The sequence below is a fragment of the Eumetopias jubatus genome, unplaced genomic scaffold (assembly GCF_037043125.1).
Source record: "Eumetopias jubatus isolate StellerSeaLion01/CBP00866 unplaced genomic scaffold, mEumJub1_p1.0 scaffold_8, whole genome shotgun sequence".
Taxonomy (NCBI): Eukaryota; Metazoa; Chordata; class Mammalia; order Carnivora; family Otariidae; genus Eumetopias; species Eumetopias jubatus.
The window spans coordinates 69,318,070-69,338,556 of NW_028274814.1; the positions used below are offsets into that span (position 1 = coordinate 69,318,070).

The following is a 20,487-nucleotide window of genomic DNA, read 5'->3' on the forward strand; positions in this document are numbered from 1 at the left end:
TACACAGAATTAGGGATCTTTACTCAATGGAATGTACTGGATACCAATATTTATCATATAAACAAAAAGACAGATGTGCTAGGCTCTGATTAAGCATATAGCAATCTTGATATAGCACACTTGCAACGAGAATTCCAAAAATATTTTTCAGAATCATCAATATTGAAATGAAATGAAGAGACTGGGCCTTAAGTATAAATTATTTCAAGTCAGTTATTTTCATGTGTTTGCATGTGATTTTTATTTGTTGGCCTGCAACTGTTTTTCATAATCAACTTATATATTGCTATTACAAGAAGAGACTAGCAATCCTTCTGGGAAAAAAATTCTAGAGTGATATTCACCAGGGAGCAAAAGGTCCAGTATAATGGCTAGAAAAAGGAAAATAAAGCCATCACCTAAGTAATCTATGTGTTTCAAGAGTTTCACCCTGACACCACTAAACACAAGTATAATGCAGTCTGATGAATTAGTAAAATTTTTTATAATTCAAGTCATTTAAAGCTAGATATCCAAAAAATGGGGATCAATGCCTAATGTAGGCTTATACTAATGAAAATGAATTACAGTAGCTCAAAGGATATGGTTCCCTGCCAAAGATCCCAAATTTTCTATATCCAATATGCAGAATTTTTGTTTATCTAACACAAGAGAGCTCTATTAAAATGTATGGATGATATGAGCTAATAAGTAGGTAAATGTTAGATGCCTTTTCAATTGTTTCTTTAAACAACACTGCAACAAGTAGTTCAAAAAGACAGTGGGGGGGGCAGAAAAATAAACTAATAATCTGATACTTCTTCATAACTTAAAGGAGTTCAGTTTTTATTCCATTTAGTTCCATTACATGGAGAAAGTATTAAGAGGAGAGAGAACGACAAATCTTGCCAACAATTTCAACATTTCTGTTACTGAAAAAGAGGTAATACAGTCTCTTCAATTATTTCACCTTATTTTGTTACACTCCCTTATTTTCCTATCTACAACTATGGATGATTTTACAGCTCAATAGGAAATAAGCACAGACAGGTAGAAGAATAAACCTTAAACCCCACATATTAGTTAATTTTTGTAGCTTTGATAAAGACTTTGATGCAGAAAAAGGTTCAACTTTCATGTAAAACAGGACTTATGATGCCCTCCTTGAACATAAAAGCAGTTTCTAACATAAAATGACCCACTTGCCACTCCTCCTACCAACACTTACTTTGTCAGAGGTCCCGTAGCCACTACAACCAAAAACTAACACAAAACAAAGTAAATTAAAAGAAATGGAGCTTCTAAATAATTTGTGGCTTTAGTGGAGAGAAAAGAACACAGCTATGAGAATGAGGGCAGCTTAGGAAATCTGAACCCAAACGTGAAGCCCCAGATAGATCTTGGAAACCCTCAGCTAGCAGAAGGTAAAAATCTTCCCTACAAAACCTTGATTTTTTTTTCTTCATGAGGTCGCTGTCACTCAGTATTTGAATTAATGCTTCCTCTTTCAAAATTACAAACATCCTTAGAAAGGAGGCTTATTGGTTATAATGGGGATATATATATAGTGTGGATTCCTTTAGCCATAGATGGTTTTGCCCCCAAATTTGAATTTAAGGAGAGGACAAAAGGAAGTAGATGATTTTGGAATCAGGAATACTTTGGAATAGGGTGAATTGCATGAGAATTGACCACATAAGGGAGGAATGGACCACGACCGGCTGCATAAGGACACAGGGGGTCAGAAGATGGAATAAAAAGGATGGCTAAGGCAGAAATTCACACTTTTTCCCTGAAGGTTGGCTACATCCACGAAAGGAAAGAAAGCTTTTTTTCCCCTTTTTTTCCTTTTCCCCTTCCATTCTAAATTGCTCTTACCACCCTACAAATTGATTAAAAAAAAAAATCACTTTATGTGAGTCAGTTGGGAAACCTGGAAAATATGTATTTATAACATTTTCTAGAGAAAAATTAGTCCCAAATTCCAAAGAATTTTTTTTCTTTTTTTTTCCCCCAAAGAATTTTTAAATGAACTTACTATGTATGTAAGGTTGAGGCAGAATCCAAATTTTACAATGCCTTCTCTGATGAATAAAATAAATAAATATGAGGGATATAAAACAACTCAACCAGAATCAATATACCTAAACAGGAGCTGCTGCCTCCAAAGAGTTCCAGTGGAAGACTAGACAAACTGCAGTCACTCTTTTTTTCAACCTGTAGCAAACCCTTTAGCTAAAATGGCAGCTTCCTATTTTTAAAATAGGAATTTACATTACACACAGCCTAAAAGTTATTAGGATCTACAGCAAAAAGTTAACACTGATAAATGAAATGCTTTAATCAAGCTGAGTAAAACAGTATTGATTTTCATGTTTAAATCCACAACAAGGTTTGAATAGAGTGTGGTAAGAAAAACTGTACTAAATTCTATAAATTTATACGTGGAGTAATACAGATTCATAAACTGGTTCTAAAGGCTGTCATGCAGTTTATGGTACACAAGAAAATTTTTTTCTAGGTTCACACTACATTATGTAGGTTTTAGTTCTACAGAGACATGCTATTATAGCATGTATGTGAAAATGCTTTATAAAGCATTTTTTAAAGTATCATATATGGTTATTAATTTTTAGGAAGCATTAATTTTTCTCATTTTAAGCCATCATTCACTTTTTTCAAGACGATTAAGGTTATATCTCTAAATTTACCTTATCTAGTTTGGTTTATTCCTCACCAATTTTTTTTTATTTCATATCACTTTTTGTTAAAAAATAACACGTTTTTCACTCGGGTTCTTATGTTTAAATACAGTTGTTTGGTAAGGTCTTTTTAGCATTAACATCTGCTATTATTTTTACCATAACAATTATTACATCCACCTTAATCATTGAAATAGCCAATTTTTCACTTTGAAATAACAGCTATTTAATTTTTTTACCTTAAAAGCACCAGGGACAAATGTTAATAATAATATATTTTTCCTTTAGTACTATTTACCAATCAAAATGCTTATCTCCCTGCATTGTCACAAAAACAACCTCCACCAGAGGTATTATTTTAGGGTACCTATGCTCACTATAAAAATATCAAGACAGCCTAGGTTTCTATTGGGATCCCTATTTTTCATTATTCATACCAAACAGGTGATTATGGTAACATCTATAGATTTACCTCAAAATGAAACAACAGAATCAGTTCACGACCTTGAGAAAGATACCCTTTCTTATACTTATTATTCATGAACAAAACCAAGACCTTTAAAAACAAGTCCTAATATTTGATATTTTGACCAACTACGAAACTGAATTTTACAAGAAAATAGTAAGTCGTGTGCAAAAATCTCATTTTCATTCAAGCAGTATGTTGGATCACATATAATTCTGTGATCACTGTTTCAGTTTTAACTACGCTGCATAAAAGCTAATCATTATATATCTTACTGCTGCCATAATCAGTCATCCAAGAAAAACACCTATTAAGACGTTAGTATCTTAAGAATGCAATTTCAGTTGCAATGCCTCCTAACCATAAATGTGTAACTCCTTGTTTTTAATTATTCTAATCATTCCTTTTTAACTGAAGGACACACAGCAGAATTAACTTGAAAAATTTAAATCTCCAATTACTTTAGTCAACTGGACTGTTCAAGGAAGAAATGCCTGGTTGCCTAAATAAATTTCTAAATAAACTGAGCAAAGAAGCAGGTAGACTAAATGTTAATAATAATTCTACAAAGCAAGACTCTTGTAACAAACCATTTGATAGCTGTGCCCCCTTTTGAATATCTAGCCAAAAATGCTTAAAATTAATTTGACTGGCAGGTTTAAAATATATTTAGTAAGTAATGTGACTGCACCACATAATCAATATGTAGACACATAATGAATTTGTGAATATTTAACCACTCACACATTACAAGTGGTCAAATTTTTATTTTCCTCTTCTTCGCACCCAGTTGATTTCAGAGGAAGCTATTATCAGGATGCAAGGAAAAGAAAGCCTAGAACAGTGGTAAAAAGCTGAGTAACTCCTTTTTGATTCAAAAGGTCTAAAATAACATAAATAACTTTGACATAATCAAATTAGAAGCCCTGCAGAAAATACTGAAGAGACCAAATGACATTAAATGACAGCCTGATGGATTAGTTTAGCCTTTAGTTAAACTAATCTAGACGGAATCAGATTATATCCATGAGACTACTTAATTGCATTAGAAAATGGGAAAGAAATGAAAACAGTGAGTGGTAATGGTAGAGCAAGCTTTGCAGAAAAGATGAATGGAATGCAAAAGCAGCTATTTGAAAAATAATAAAATAATTTCTAATAGTAATTTTACCTTGTCATATCTAAATAAAATCTACTACCATATTATTATAATGAACTTATTTTTCTTACATACAAGTAGAGATAAACCATTAAAAGTATATCATTATAATTTTCAGCTAATTTAAATGACATTTCCCTTATTAATATACTGTGAGACTATATATATATACTCACTGTAATTGCAAATTAAGATATCCTGAAAAGAAAGAAAAACAGGGATTCATATAGCAGTGACTTTATAACACTACCTTTTTTTCTTCTTCTTTTCTTTCCTTTTCAGCTTTTCTAAATCTTTCTTAGCTAGATCTATAATTTCAATGGTCTCTTTGTCTGAAGACAGTATAGTAGGAGAGAAAGCTGATGATCCACTAAAATACGGTGATCTTGCTGTGGCTCTTGTCAAGTTTTTTCGAAGGTTCTCATTCACTGCTTCACTTTCTAATAATTTCGCCCTAGTGAATAAAAATATATTTAAACAGGAAACATTTTTTATTGTAGTAAACAATTCATAGCATACAATTTATCACCCTAACCATTTTTAAGCATACAGCTCTGCAGCACAATGTGCATCCAGACTATAGTGCAACCACGGCCACCATCCACCTCCAGAACTTTTTCATTTTCTCCAACTAAACCTCTGCACCCATTAAACATTAACTCCTCATTTCCCTCTCCTCCTAGCCCCTAGCAACCACCATGATACTTTCTGTCTCTACAAATCTGACTACTCTAGCAATAAATAGGGAACATTTTAAATATATTGTTTTGTATGCTAAAATGTTATTGAAAATGTATTTCAATGTTGCTACAGGTTAGGTTTTTTTTTTTTTAATAAAGGTGCTCACAAACATTAATGTTTAGGATGTTTTTAATTCCCTGATTAAATAATTGTAAATTTGAAATCACATTTTTAGTGCTCAAACGTGCCTATGGTAATTAGATTAGTTGCATTCTGGCCAGTAGGCACTAGTGATGTTGCTTTGTAAACCCATCATTTAAACTTAAAATCCACAAGCAGCATGGTCCCCTTTCTTTCAGTTCCTCATTCATCATGCTATAATAGCATTTCCAAATCTTTGTAAGGAATACTTAGTCGAACTTGCCCCTAACTGGCTGAAAGACATCTGGCTCCTAAGCATAGCGTGGGAAAAGATGGTATCTCCAAGGAAACCTGAGTTTGATAATTGAAAACATTCTTTTGTTTGCTCAAGCAGTCCTAATAATGACAGGAGAATAATGTATGTACTGTCAGTAATATGCAAAAAAAAAAAAATAACATAGGATGACGAGGTTCTAAAAGAGGGGACTCTTGAAACAAAAAGGGATTCAGAGTCCACTAGGCTAGTCTTTTATTGCTACTTGATTTAAACCATCAAGAACACAATTATCTACTCCAATATAATAGATTTCCAAGGTCAATTTGGCAGAAGGGTGATTGAGACAGGGCCATAAGGAGAAAGTACTATCTTACTAGATCTGTCTCAAAACTATATTGCATAGCACTTCTGCTATGTCCAAGCATTTCAGAGAAAGATGTTAAAATAATTTGCAATTTATAAGCTCTAGAAGATGCAGTCAGCTCTGTGTTTTTTCACTACGAAAATTATTCATGATACTGTTGGAAGCAGCTAGAAACAGCATGTACATAAGTCAGTGAATATGTTTCAAGTCAGTATCTTATACATTCTTTAATGAAATTCTTTTATTATATGTCTGGTATCATATGTGAGCAGAATAACAATTACAGTAATTTGAAATGGTTAAGTAGCTGTGTACAAACTTCCAAGTTAAATGATTTCAACATTATTTTAAAGAAACTTCTGAGTATAATGCTGTCATTTTGTTAATCAACAGCATAACCTAGGTATAAAAACTCAGCTTAACTATAAAAACCCAAAGTCAATATTTACCTTTTTCTATATTTTCAATATAGCCTGGGCACATAATAATGAATGTTAAGAATCAACAAAAATATAATAAAATAGCTATCAACAATGACCTGTTTTGTATTGGTTCATTTATATAATAACCAGACAAGTTCTTTTTTTTATTACTTGATTTAAGTTTGCATTTCATAGAGGTTTATTCAATGTTTCTTCAATGCTGGTGCTGATAAAAGCTGAAACCTTTAGGGATCAACTCCATGAAGCCCAAGATACATTAGCAGAAGTTGCTTTTTGGGCTTTTTTGATAACAACACTCTCTTTCTTTTCCCACTCACCAATCAACCCTGTTGCCTGCATTTCATTTAACAAGCGACCAAGCAGTGAATCATCAGGGGAAGGATATAAACTTCCTTAGGAAGGAGCAGACTGAGGGCTTGCATCTTAGCTCTGTCACTCACTTGTTGGCTATTAGTCTTTAAAAGCCTCTACTTTTTCCTCAGTAAAATGAGATGAAAGTACATGTTTTCCTATGACTGTTATGAGGATCAATGATATAATGAATTCAGAACTCACCAAACTGCTAATATATTTAATGAATAATAACTATCCTTATCAAAAAGTTGGAAATGATATAATTATCGAGCAGTGGACAATTAAACAAATCAATTACAACCACGAGATAGTACCACATGGAATCATGCAACAATTATGTTAGAAAAATATTTAATAACATTTAAAAATGCTCATATCTTTTTATATTTCAAAGAAAAGATAGCAAAGCAATATATATACCCTTATGTCAATTTTGCTAAAGTATGCATTGAAAAAACATTAAAGAGATATACCAAAATGTTAACATCAGTTCTAGTAATGGTAGCAATATGGTTGACTAATTTTTTTATACTTTCCTATCTTCTCAAAAATTTCTACAAAAATTTTAAGCCCCCCCAAGAAAACAAGAATTAATTAATTAATTAGTGTCCATTATTATTTCACAATAACTAATGGGACATGTAAATTTATTAAAAGAAAACTAGTACTATTTTGCAATTAGAATAAAACTTTAAATATGAACATTCCCAAGTGGCAATATATCAACATAAATGTGCATTATGTTAAAGGAGCTATGAATAAATGCCTTCCAAAGGTGAAGTTTTGATAGAAATATGGAGTGGAGTAGGATTTAGTAGAGAAAAAAATGATATGCAAACTTGGACCTAAATAATATCACATTAGGCTGTGACATCTTGTTCTTTCATTTGAGCCCCATAATAACTCCTTGAGACTAGCAGGTATTATTACCTCATTCTTAGACATGAACAAACTTAAAGCACAGAGATATTAGGGAACTTGCCCAAGGTCACACACTTATTAATAAATAGAAAATTTAATTTCAATCCAGGTAATCCAATTTAAATTCAAAGCTCATTTATGCCTATTCTTTATGTACATTATTTTTATATTGTAAATTACAGCTTTGGGATTCTAGAAGACTACCATCAGGAGTGGGACACACCTAATTAAAGAACCATCAAAGAAGTTTTGGACAAATAGAGCAAGCCATTAACTTACACCAAGGAAGATTTGATCACTGATTGAACTCAGGGCCTAAGAGTCATCTCTGTTTTCTAAACGGCTTAAAGAATGGTCTTATATCAAGAACTTGAAAAAGAAAGATATTAGATGTTGTGGTTAGCCACTATAAGGAGTAGAAATGATTCTCGTTTGTAGGAAATAATGACACTAGTCAAGCCATTTGTCCTATAGTGAGATCAGGCTTTGATATGGCTTTAGAAGAAAAGAAATAAAGCACAAGAACCAGAGGTTAGAATGAGCCTTAAAAATTGACCAGTGCCAAAGAAATAAAAGAGATAAAGAGAAGCAGCCTAAGAGGAGGAAGAGGATCTTTAAGAATTCAAAGATAGAAATATCAGTTATGTCTCAAGGAATGGTAAGAAGGGTCTACAGAGTGAGGGCAGAGAATAAGTTTTTGGCAGTAGGCAGGAAACAGCACTGTCAACACAGGATAGAAACTGTAAGTCCAGATTGGCTGCTGACAGAACCAGGACCCAATGTCCCAAAAGCCTCCACCAGAAAGGTAAAGCTTAGATATATATAGATAGATAGATACATACACATCAAATAAGGGTAACAGTTACTTGAGTAACTTAATCTGCAACCACATCAAATGTCTTATTTGTTTTCACTTCCTGAAACATTTAAGGGATCCAATGCGCCTTGTGGAGGCAGAAACAATGGAAACAATACTCATCTCTGACTCTAACACAGCTCAGTGTTGGAGGGGAAGAGCACACAAATACAAGAGAAGTGTCAGGGTGGCTATGAAAGATGATCCCCCACTTGGTTATTTTTTGCAAATGGGTAGCAAAAATAAGATCTGAGCTACTTATATGCCCCCAACGGAGCTGACTGCAGTTTTACTTCAAGAGAAAGTAGCTCAGCCATCAGGGCAGACCATGGAACCTGAAAATATAGAAATTAACTTTGTCCCTGACCTGCTTTCTAATCTGTATTACCCCAGTCTGGGCTCAGTGGTCTCCTCCACCTTCCCACACCAGGCATGGGTGTTCTTGTAACTAATTTCTATCATTCCATTTACTACATGCGACTATATATGAAAGTTGCCCCACCTAGACTGGGAATTCCTTGTTCATGTCACACTTGCGGAGTTCACGCATGGTGTTTGGCACATGGTGAGCATTTGTAGTATGTTGTATGAAATGAGTGTTGAAGGTGCCTCTGTATGTACCAGAGAGGCAGGAAAATTGGTAGGGATGCAATGAGTCTCACATAAAAAAACAGCTGGACATTTAAAAAATTAGAAATGACCCTGGGGGCTGGATGGCTCAGTTGGTTAAGTGTCCAACTCTTGAGTTCGGCTCAGATCATGGTATGAATTGTGAGATCAAGCCCCTCATCAGGCTATACGCTCAGCAGGAAGGTCTGCTTGAGATCTCTCTCTCCCTCTCCCTCTGCCATCCCCACTCCAAAATAAACAAATCTTTAAAAAAAGTTAGAAATGACATTAATGTTGACCATTCCCAAACGGTGGAGAAAGAGGCACAGGGAGGGAAGGCACCAAAAGTAACCTTATAGGTATCAGTTATGCCAGTCCTATACATCAGGTTAGGTAAGCTCCCAGTGAGAAGTACAGTAACTAGAGTAGGAGGATAATATGGGAAGAGAAGGGAGAAAAGTAGCTTGGAATATGACATTATGGGAAAGGCAAGTACCTACTAAAATTAACCTCACCAAAGGACTGAAATATCATCGTGAACAGTTACTAAACAATAGCTCAACAAATAACAATATTACTACACTACAAAACCCAAAACATGTGCATTACATATTAAAGAACATGAACTGTACCTGAGATCTTCAATTTCTTTGATGTAACTGTGAATCATATTACTGATCTCCTCATTCCCTTCACCTGCAAGACAGAACATGAAATTAAGAATTTTCTTTAAATTAAACTTCAAAACAGAATCAAAGAAAAAAAGTTATGGAAACAAAATAATAATGCTTTAAAACACAATTCATACAGCAGATTTCCTACCCTTAGTTATATAAGCAGACAATAAAATAATATTACAGAGCTAAAGCCACATTTTGTTTCTTCAAGAATGCATTTTTTATAAATTAAGTATTTAACTTAAAATCACAGACTGTATATACACAGATTGATATTTCTACTTGAAATGTTCCAGGTAATTAATGAGCACAAAGAATGTTCCCTGCCCTCCAGGAGTTAATCCCTCACTTATCCCACTTTATACACATACCTGCTCTGGCAAGAACCTGGTTAGCCTGATCGCTAACAAGCTGTGTGATTCTGGTCCTCAATGCATCAACTGTCTCTTGCATGGCTTTAATTCTTACACGCAGGTTATTATTTTCAGTCTGTAGCATAGCATTCTCATGAAACATGTCATTGATGCTTTCCACACCCTCTTCGTCGATTATTCTTTTACCCTAGGAAAGGAAAATATTTCCTTGCTTGTTAAGGGGTCTTACATACACAAGAGTTTTGTTTAAAGATACAACACATCTTCAACAAAGGGCCCTTTTGTTTTAGTAGCCTTGAGGCAAAAGAGATCTTTTTCCCTCTACTACATCCCTCTGTGGTGCATTTGTCACTAAAGATAGGGACTAAGGAAGGCTTTTGAAACAAGAGGTTGGTCAGGTTGATAGACTGGACAATATTAAAAGTTACCCACAAGGAAAACTAAAGAATTCGATCTCCAAAAGGAAGGAAGCTACTATTTTGACAGACAAGAGACTCTGGAGATATGTTATGTATAAGCCATCACAAGAAGGCATCACTTCTTCACAAGATACACCACAAAATGCAAAGTCAAACCCATTCACTCACTGTTTTGTACTCCATGAGCTCCATCTGAAGCCGTGTGATCTCACTACGAAGTGCATTGATTTGCTGACTAGCTCTGTCCTGATTGACCATCACCTTGTTCTTGATATTTCTAGCTCGATTGGCATATTTCAGAGTATTTAAGGTTTCCATAAAATCTCTGTCTGAAGGGCTAACACATGCTATCATAATTGTTTGGCTGAAAGTTAAAAAGAATAATTAGGTTTACAGAAAAAAAGCACACAAAACACTGAAATAAGCATTTTTAATATCCTGCCTTTTTTCTTATCTTCAAGATACTAAAAGATTGATACTACTAACTTAAAAATAAAAGCAAATTTATAAGTCCCCATGCTTTAAGACTATCTACTTAGGTGAAATTGGGGAAAATGAAATTATATTATTTTTCTTTTACCCATAATACTTTGAGAAAGTGCAAGTGCATATATTTATTTCTCATCTCTTTATAAAATATTTCTGAAGCAATGCAAACAAATAATTCTAAAATTTAACCTATCCATAGTAATGACAAACTGTATTCAAAAATCATTTCTTTCATTACCTACATAATATTTCAGTATTACACATTTATTTTCTTTTTATTTAATTATTTGTATCCTGAATTTTTTTTAGATTTTATTTATTTATTTGACAGAAAGAAAGTGAGAGAGAGAGCACAAGCAGGGGGAGCGGCAGGCAGAGGTAGAGGGAGAAGCAGACTCACTGCAGAGCAGACAGCATGACTTGGGGCTCGGTCCCAGAACCCTGAGATCATGACCTGAGCTGAAGGCAGATGCTTAACCAACTGAGCCACCCAGGCACCCCACTTGTATCCTGATTTTTTGTCAGCAAAGAAATTTACACAAAATCCTATCATCTGAACAAGAAGAATATTTAGTAAATCCACATGTTTTACATTATAAAACCTCATTTGTGACTGAGTGGTCAAAGTTCCTGAGTTTTTGGCCAGATTACACAGAAAGAAAAAAGGAAAACAGTTCTTTTTGGTCAAGATGAATTGCTTTGTCAACCAAAGAACAGGATAGCGAAATGCTTAGTATTCCCCGCTATTTTGTCAATGAAACAGACATGGAGATTGTAATCAGAACTTAACACTAACTGGAAAATGTATACGAACAGCAATTAAGGAGCTAATTTACCCACTCTTATAGGAAATTTATGCCTATTAATTCTAAACTGTAGCCTCCTAGTTGGCTTCCGCTGCCACCTTCCACTAATAATCTCCACACAGCACTCATAGTAACCCTTTTAAAAGGGGTCCCATTCAACCCATCTTTTTCCCTTAACAATGCTTGTTTTTTTAAATATATATTTTTTATTTTTTTAAAGATTTTTATTTATTTATTTGACAGAGAGAGACACAGGAAGAGAGGGAACACAAGCAAGGGGAGTAGGAGAGGGAGAAGCAGGCTTCCCGCAGAGTGGGGAGCCCAATGCGGGACTCAATCCCAGGACTCCAGGATCATGACCTGAGCGGAAGGCAGATGCTTAACGACTGAGCCTCGCAGGCACCCCTTAACAATGCTTGTTAATCTGTATTTACTCTTACTATTTTTCAAGATCCAACACTGGTATCATCTAGTCCAAGAATTCAAACTTCAGTTTGCCTACTCTCTTTCTTTTCCTCATATCCTCTATGTATCCCTTTTTTGTTGATTTTATTATTATTATTGTGAAAGTTTATAGACCCCAACTCTTAGACCCTAAACTCCTAGAGGATAAGGATCATCAAGTTTTAATTCATCAATATACTTTGTATAACCCAATACTGGAATCTAATAGGTCATTAGGAATTGTGATGTGTGTCACGTATATATATTTACTTATTAGAGACCCAGAAAGTTAAAATAATTCATGCAGAGGAGCCTGAGTGTCTCAGTCAGTACTCTGGCTCAGGTCATGATCTCAGGGTGCTGGAATCAAGCCCCGCATCGGCCTCTGCTCAGCAGGGAATCTGCTTGTCCCTCTCCTTCTGCCTCTGCCCCTGCTCCCTGCTTGTGCTCTCTCTCTCTCTCAAATAAATCAAATCTTTTAAAAAAATAATTCATGCATCTCTAGCTCTCTCTTTTAATGAAGAAAATAAGGTAATCAAGTGAGAGTGATGGTTATGGACACTGATTAGAGAACAGGACTACTCAAAGTATAATCCTCAGTTCAGTGCAAGTCTAATTATTTGTTACATGTTCACAATAAATACAGAAATTAAGCGTAATCATTTTAGACGTTTACAACATTCGAACTTGCTATAATCCATGACCTCATCTCACTGAATGTAGTATAGAGCAGTGCAGTGTTTTCAAACTTACATGGTAAGTCACAAATGGGCAAGCTGAGTATAGTCATACACAGTACAAACCCACCACAAATTGGGGAGTGGGGTAGAAGAACTTGCCCTTCACAACTATTTTGAGAAGCACTGGGATCAAGTGCTAAAGGAGAATGGTGAAAGTCAGGAATGAGAGGAGCTAAGATCTATTGTATAGGGAAAAGATCACATACTAAATAAAATCCCAAAGATACAAATTTCAAGAATGGCTATATTTATGAAAAAGTCAAAGAAAACATTAAAGTTGTTTATTTTTAAAATTTATATAAAACCACAATTCTGTTTTAAAGGAAACATATTACTTAAATAGGTTATTATGTTATATATCATATATTATTTATCATGTTATACCATATGTCATATTATATCATACATTAGGGAGGAAATACATCACAATGTTAACAGTAGTTACCTGTAGGTAATAGAAATATAACTGATTTTTATCTCTGCTTTACGTGTTTCTGTCTTTTTCAGAATTTTTGCTATAAATTTGTTGTAATGTTGTATTAAACATTATAAATTTGTGAAAGCCAGTTTCATTAAGAAAATAAAAGTCACTAAGTTATGCACATAGACACAGATTTTTTGCAATAATGTCTTTGATCTAATTTTTCTTTTTTTTTTAAGATTTTATTTATTTGACAGACAGAGCGAGAGAGCACAAGCACGGGGAGCAGCAGAGGGAGAAGCAGACTCCCCGCTGAGCAGGGAGCCCGACGTGGGGCTCGATCCCAGGACCCTGAGATCATGACCTGAGCCGAAGCCCAGTGGAATGAGCCACCCAGGGGCCCCCTAATTTTTCTTTTAAGAGTAATTTGATACAAACTTTACAAAACGAAGGTATTCTGTTCTCTAAGATGTATACAAAGTATAATGCTTTTGAACTAGAAGTTCAATTTCAAAATTTTAAGCAGGAATTGAGGCTCATTAAGGATGGAATTAGAAGAGGTTTTTTTCTGCTGAAGAGTTACCACTCAGTAAGGAAATGGGTGAGGAACATCTGAGACTGTAGCCAATCACTATCTAGCTGTAGCCAATCTGAAACTCCAGAGGAATTCAAGACCCAGAGTGCAAATATCTTAGACTGCTTATAGGGCAAGCAAACCTTCAGAAGCATTAAAGTATTCAAAAGTACTATAAAGGGAAGACATTTATCATCTCTGCTTTGTTTTATAATTAAGAAATAAATATAGGAAAGGACTACAATTTAGCAAACCTGAAAAATTTCTATTTGGCTTAAAAACAAAAATTGGTCTCATTATAGTTAAGACCCAGATTGATATTATTATCAAAATTATCAAAATTCTTTGGATAATAGTTGTTCAAAAAGGAAATCTGTAAATGTAATTACCAGATAATTTTATAGCATCTAATAATCTTTCCAATAAATGTGTCAGACCATTGAAAACACTGTAAAATAGATTCACTGTGGTTGTCTGTAACTTGTTCCATTACACTATGATTGAATTTAAATGCCAAAAATGTTTCCACTTGTAAAGCCTACATGTTGATGTTTACAAAAAGGAATGTATTTACTACTAAAAGAATGAGTTTAGCTGATGAAATATATCAGATTGATGCAAAGTATAGAAAAAGAGGAATATCAGTGATATTGACAAAGTTAATAAACAGCAAACACCCTGTATTCATTCAATTGACATTAAAAAAAGTTTTTCTGCATATAAAAAAAATGTTAAATGTTAGGAGACTTTGGGGCACCTGGGTGGCTCAGTTGGTTAAGTGTCTGCCTTCAGCTCAGATCATGATGCCAGGGTTCTGGGATCGAGCCTGAGGTTGGGCTCCTTGCTTAGCAGAGAGCCTCCCTCTCCCTCCCCCTCCCCCCACCTCATGCATATGCTCTCCCTCTCTCTCTCTGTCTCAGATAAATAAATAAAATCTTTAAAAAAAAATTTAGGAGACTTTGTAAAAAGTATCAATATTTAATTACCTTGTAATTACCTAGGAGACAGCATTTATTTTTCAACAAAATTGTATTAGGTATCTGCTATGTGCCAAGCACTAAAAGCAGAAATTATGATATAGTAGAAAAAGTACATTCACTTACAAGCTAAGTGATTTTGAATAAATTACTTAACCTCTATGGATTTCAATTTCCTTATCTGTAAAATAGCAACAATAACACCTACATCAAGGGATATTATTAAGGATTTTGTGAAATAATCACATACAAAAAGACTCACACATTTTAGGCACTTAAAAAGTATTAGTTCCTCATTCTATTAATTTGCTTTATAATAAAAACAGTTCTTAGAAATCACTTTACAAATTTACTTCAAAATTAATAAGTAAGTGAAATTCAGGAATATGGAGGATAATCACTTATGCATACCTATTACCCCCGAGGGAATCCTGTAGCAGTCTTGTCAGCTTAGAATCTCTATAGGGGACATGGGTGGCCCTCTTGCTCTTATCTCCCAGTGCACTTATTACATTGCCAAGTGCCAACTAAAAGAGAGAGAGAAGAAAGTAATAAAATTTTAGTAATTATAACACTTTTAAATAAAAAAGCTTATAAAGAATAATATGGAGACATGACAGAATTGAGAAGATATTTGATTTTGTTTCACATTTGTATTTTGAAGTATGAAGTATACTTCAAGTTCTTCTATATTAACTACTAAAAACTAACACCACTCAAAATGTAGTGCTATAATATACCCATAACTCACATTACCTAAAATTTCTATTCAGAGATTTTCTTTAAAAATAGAAATGTGACAAAATTGGCACCACTTAACCATCTCTAGAATTATCAGAACATCAGGTTGTATCCTCAGAAAATTGTCAATTCATGTTTCAAATTCTTCTCAACTCTATGAAGAAATAAAATGTTTAGGTAGTTTAACAAATTCATGAAGTTTTCTTACTGCAATATAGCTTCCTTGTGGAAAAACAAAATCTTCTTGAACCATAATAAAAATATCAGTATTATTTTTCTGAATAAGGTGTTCCTAACACAGGTGTAGCTATCTCTAGAAATACAATGAGTCTATGAGCTATTCATCCAATATTTAAAAAGTAGGTCAAATTACAGAACTCTCTCGTCACTCCTCCTGACACTCCTACTGTTTTTCCTACCACAGTGAACTGGCACCTAAAGCATAAGCACTATCCTAGACCTTGGTCACACTCTCCTTCAGTAATGCAAACAGATAATCACGATGTTTTTGTCAGGACCAATGGATCCTGCAAAGACTGACATCAGCATCACATTGTGTCTTAGTGTCTTCTCCAGAGAAGCTTCAGTTTTAACCACTGGCCACACTGAAACTTTACCAGACGTATCTGAACACGTTTCAGTGGCCTAAACAAAAAAACAGACCAATGGCTTTTGTTTTTTCCTGACAGCACAAATGGAAATTCTACCGTGATTTTATCTCCTACACAAAGTCTAGGATCCAGGTCACTCCCTTTAACACTAACACTGAACCATAGTGTAAGCATCAAGATGGGTGTTGGAGTTGGGAAGTCTGGCTCTCTCTACTCAGTCCTGGTTGTTAATTTCCACCCCAAATGAGTTACAATCATCTAGGAGCAAATCCTGGACAACAGTAAAATAGGACCATCTGATTGGAGTCCCCAGCTCTAGGCAGGAAGGGAGAGCAGCAAAGCAGAAAACACAGACCCTGATGCTATCTGCATTTAGGGATGCCACTACTTTTATGCAGGAACACACATCCAATTTTATAATGAAAGTCAATAGGAAAAGATTTATTATACAAAAACTTGCCCTAAAACTTTTTTATCTATGTAACAGAAGCCTTATACTAACAAACACAAGGTGGTTTGCCACGAAAACCACCACTAGGTGGCATGGTATTAAAATTAACTCCTAACAGGAAAATTTTCAAAATTCTCATTTTAAAACGATCATTACTTTAAAAAAATTGATAATTCCCAAAATAAAATGACTGACATAAAATGTTAGCAAAAAATCTACTTTGAAAGTCATCCCATAAAATATTTAATATTAAATGCTGATTTTGACAATTTATTTTTAAAGGTGGGAAGAATTTTTAAAATCATTTCTACTATATATATTATTTTCTGCATATATCATAAAATTTAATCCAACTAAATTTATACACATGTAAAAATTTGCAATGTTTTAAAGAAAGAAAGCCTATAATGTGCATTACTCCTAAGTTTATAAGTTTATTGTAACTTTCATTTCTCAGCTCAGCACATGAAGGATTTCCACTTGGGTATTATGTGTTACAGAAGGGAAAAGCACATACAAGTCCACAGTTGATGGAAATGCCTTCTTTTGCCCTCTCGCCAGTAGCTCCAGTACGCTTCAGTCTTTCTGATCCTGCCAGATCAACAAAATGGAACTTTGCAGTCAAGGTTTCAAATTCATTCAGCTGTGATGATTCAGAAATCACCTTATTATCAGTTGCATTTTCCTGCAATTGAGGAAAATAATAAAAAATATTTTATTAATGTGACACTAAATATCCTCCAACCCCACCTTGCGCTCATTATGCATATATTCAATAAATATAAACATAGCATTCAAAAATAGGCAAGTAGCCAAATAAATTTAATACAAAAAAAATCTACTGGCAATAAGAAGTTTAGGCAAAGGTAGAAAGAAACTTGCCAGTCAGAAACCAACTGTTATCAGCTGAGGCTTTGCTTATGTTGATGAAGAGAAACCTGTAATGCACAGTCCTCAAAAGCAAAGGGTCTCGGGTGACTACATCCATCACCATTAAGCCAGGGCTTGCTTTCTAGTTGCTGCAGACACATATCCATTTTTTTTATTTCAAAATCTTACATAGTTGGCCAGCTTCAGTTTAAATACAATCAGAAGCATCTCATTAAGAAAAGGAATCATTAGCCAAACTAAATTTGGCTTAAATGTACTCTCCTGGGATTTATGTGGATTTTTAGGAAAATGAAGCCTGAAAGTGTAAGAAATTAGAACTAAAGGAGCGCCTGGGTGGCTCAGTTGGCTAAGTGTCCGCCTTCAGCTCAGGTCATGATCCCAGAGTCCTGCGTCGGGCTCCCTGCTCAGCTAAATAAATAAATAAGATCGAAAGGAAGGAAGAAAGGAAGGAAGAAAGGAAGGGAGGGAGGGAGGGAGGGAGGAAGGAAGGAAGGAAGGAAGGAAGGAGAAAAGAGAAGAGAAGAGAAGAAAGAAAAAATTAGAACTAAAACTCACAGCATCTATTTGGGGACACATTCTGGTTTGACACAAATGAATGGTAAAAATGGCATGTGAACGAGAGCTCTGAACATTCATCTGGGTACTAGCAGTTGTCCGGGATAAAGCACCCAGCTTCAAACACTGCATCATCTGGAAAGGAAAAGAAAGATTTTACTTGAACAATATTTAAACAAGACACCATACAATCAGAAATCTAAGCTAATGGTCAAAACCTACCATATTAGGGGATATAAAAGATGTGGCTTTTCATATTATTTTAGTTACAGGCACTTTCTGAGCTGAACTTCTCAGTATAATAGTGTATTATTTTTTTAATAGGAGAAAACACTGAGATTCCATTGTTTGTCATTTGCTGACATTTGCAGCTTCCATTCCAAAACTGTTACAGTAGAACACTTGGGAACAAACTAAGCAACAAGTTGAATTACTGGGGCCCTTCTATATCTTCTCTTGAAATACTTTTCTGTAACTTTTCTTAATAGTTTCCCTTTAGGAACCATGCTATAGTCCTACATACGTGACAGCAAAAGGAAACCAAGGATTGGCATCTCAGCCTTCACCTTCAATGATCTAACTCTCTCTAGCTGTGAAAGAAAACTATACATACATTGCCTTAGATTCTTTTCATGCTATGATAAATGTACTGACTTTATCATAACCTTGACATTGTAGATAATAAAATCCTGATATAAAAAAATATGGGGGAAGAAGACAAGATTTTTAACTCTATATTACACATATGGATACAAATTTCATTCTTGATCTCAAGCAAACTATCAGTAAAGCTGATGATTAAATAAAGCCAAATATATTCTATTTTAACTTTAACATAAATGTCACCTCTGATTCTGTATTCACAGTACGTGTTGTGACGCCCACAGTATAAATTCCTCCAGTTGAATCTTCATGAATTCTTATATTTGATTTTTTATTTTTTGCATCAATATCACGAGTGGTATCAAATAAGTCAAGGACCTCTTCATTATATAGCTATCACAAAGAAATATTATAAGCTTAATTTTAGTAGAAATTGCCTCATGGCTATTAACATATATTGCATATTATCTTTCTAACATATCTTAAAACATTTTCAAAATAACATATTTCTTTAAAATAACACATAAAAATGAATGATAAAATTATTACTACAAATACAAATAAATGTCAGATTTCTTTATATGAGTAAGAACAGTAAATGACTTAATCATGACTAATGAGTTGAAAACTAGCTAAAATGATCTATTAATCATTTGCAAGAGATAAACAAATATTTATAAATATTAAGTAAATGCAGAAATACCAAAAGCAAACAAATCTGAAGCTTAGAGAAGATTTTAAGAATTTTTACTGCTTCAGCTAAAAATATTTCCTATTGTCCTACAACCTTTCTTAATGTATCTAAAAATTAATACTTAGTATTTTTCCAAGGTCAGCAATAATATTACTGTTTCTGTATCAATAGTGGCTAAGAAGATTATACCTTAGAAGAGGATGCATACACCTATTTTTCTATCAATATGCTTATAGTCACAATGCCTAACAACATTTGGACAGTGAAAGGGAAGGCAGAAAACACTGTTTCTTTTCTTTTCCACTACTAATTACCTTTCTTTTGGTAAGAAGTACATAGTTACATTAGTCTCAGTTTTTATTAAATTGGGATGTCCATTAAAACCAGGAGTAAGATAATTGATGTTAATTTGAATTAGGTTTTCTATTTCATGCTATATAATCCTGAACAAACTATTTCATCAATGATCAAAAATGATTAGCTCAGGCAATCTAGACTAGAACACTCTTTGAACAAAGCACCCAGAATTATAATGTTGCCATCCACCTAACTGCAATATTGCTCAAATCCCAGATGTCCTCTTACTGTCATGTTCCTCCCACCAGACTAGACTGCCCTAAATTAATCCAAACCTGCCCCAACCTTTGGACATTGCATAAAACATAGGCCTATCCTTGCAGCAATACCAGTTTTTGCAACCCAACTAGTGCTATAGCCTCAATCCTATTATGCTGCACATCTCCCCTCCTTCTTAGCTGCTGAGGTCCCAGATCTTTGTGAGCCTGCCTACACTACAACAGTAATTATAAGATGGAGTCTGAAATAAACAATATTGTTTTACCCTATGGACTCCGGTCAAGTGTTTATAATTTTTAATACCAATAAGAAAGAATATTTATTATTTATTATCTATTGTTACTATGACCTATTACCTAAAATTAATTTACTCAAATGTTATTTATTAAGCACTAAGTGCCAAATACTATACTAGAAACTGGGAGTATAAAGTCATAAGAGTTATGGTCTTAAGGATAAGATATAAAGGAAACTAATGACACAATTAGACTA

General features: G+C 34.2%; 1 protein-coding gene across 1 annotated transcript in view; it reads right to left on the bottom strand.

Annotated features, from left to right (window-relative positions):
• KIF21A (kinesin family member 21A) overlaps positions 1-20,487 on the bottom strand; it is a 117,056-nt gene that overhangs the window by 52,317 nt on the left and 44,252 nt on the right. The window contains exons 4-11 of the mRNA XM_088025578.1: positions 18,969-19,118; positions 18,123-18,257; positions 17,194-17,361; positions 15,285-15,400; positions 10,591-10,786; positions 10,001-10,190; positions 9,585-9,648; positions 4,557-4,760 (exon numbers count right to left, since the gene is read on the bottom strand). Coding sequence (XP_087881704.1) covers positions 4,557-4,760; positions 9,585-9,648; positions 10,001-10,190; positions 10,591-10,786; positions 15,285-15,400; positions 17,194-17,361; positions 18,123-18,257; positions 18,969-19,118 — 1,223 coding nt within the window. The remainder of the gene's footprint in view (positions 1-4,556; positions 4,761-9,584; positions 9,649-10,000; positions 10,191-10,590; positions 10,787-15,284; positions 15,401-17,193; positions 17,362-18,122; positions 18,258-18,968; positions 19,119-20,487) is intronic.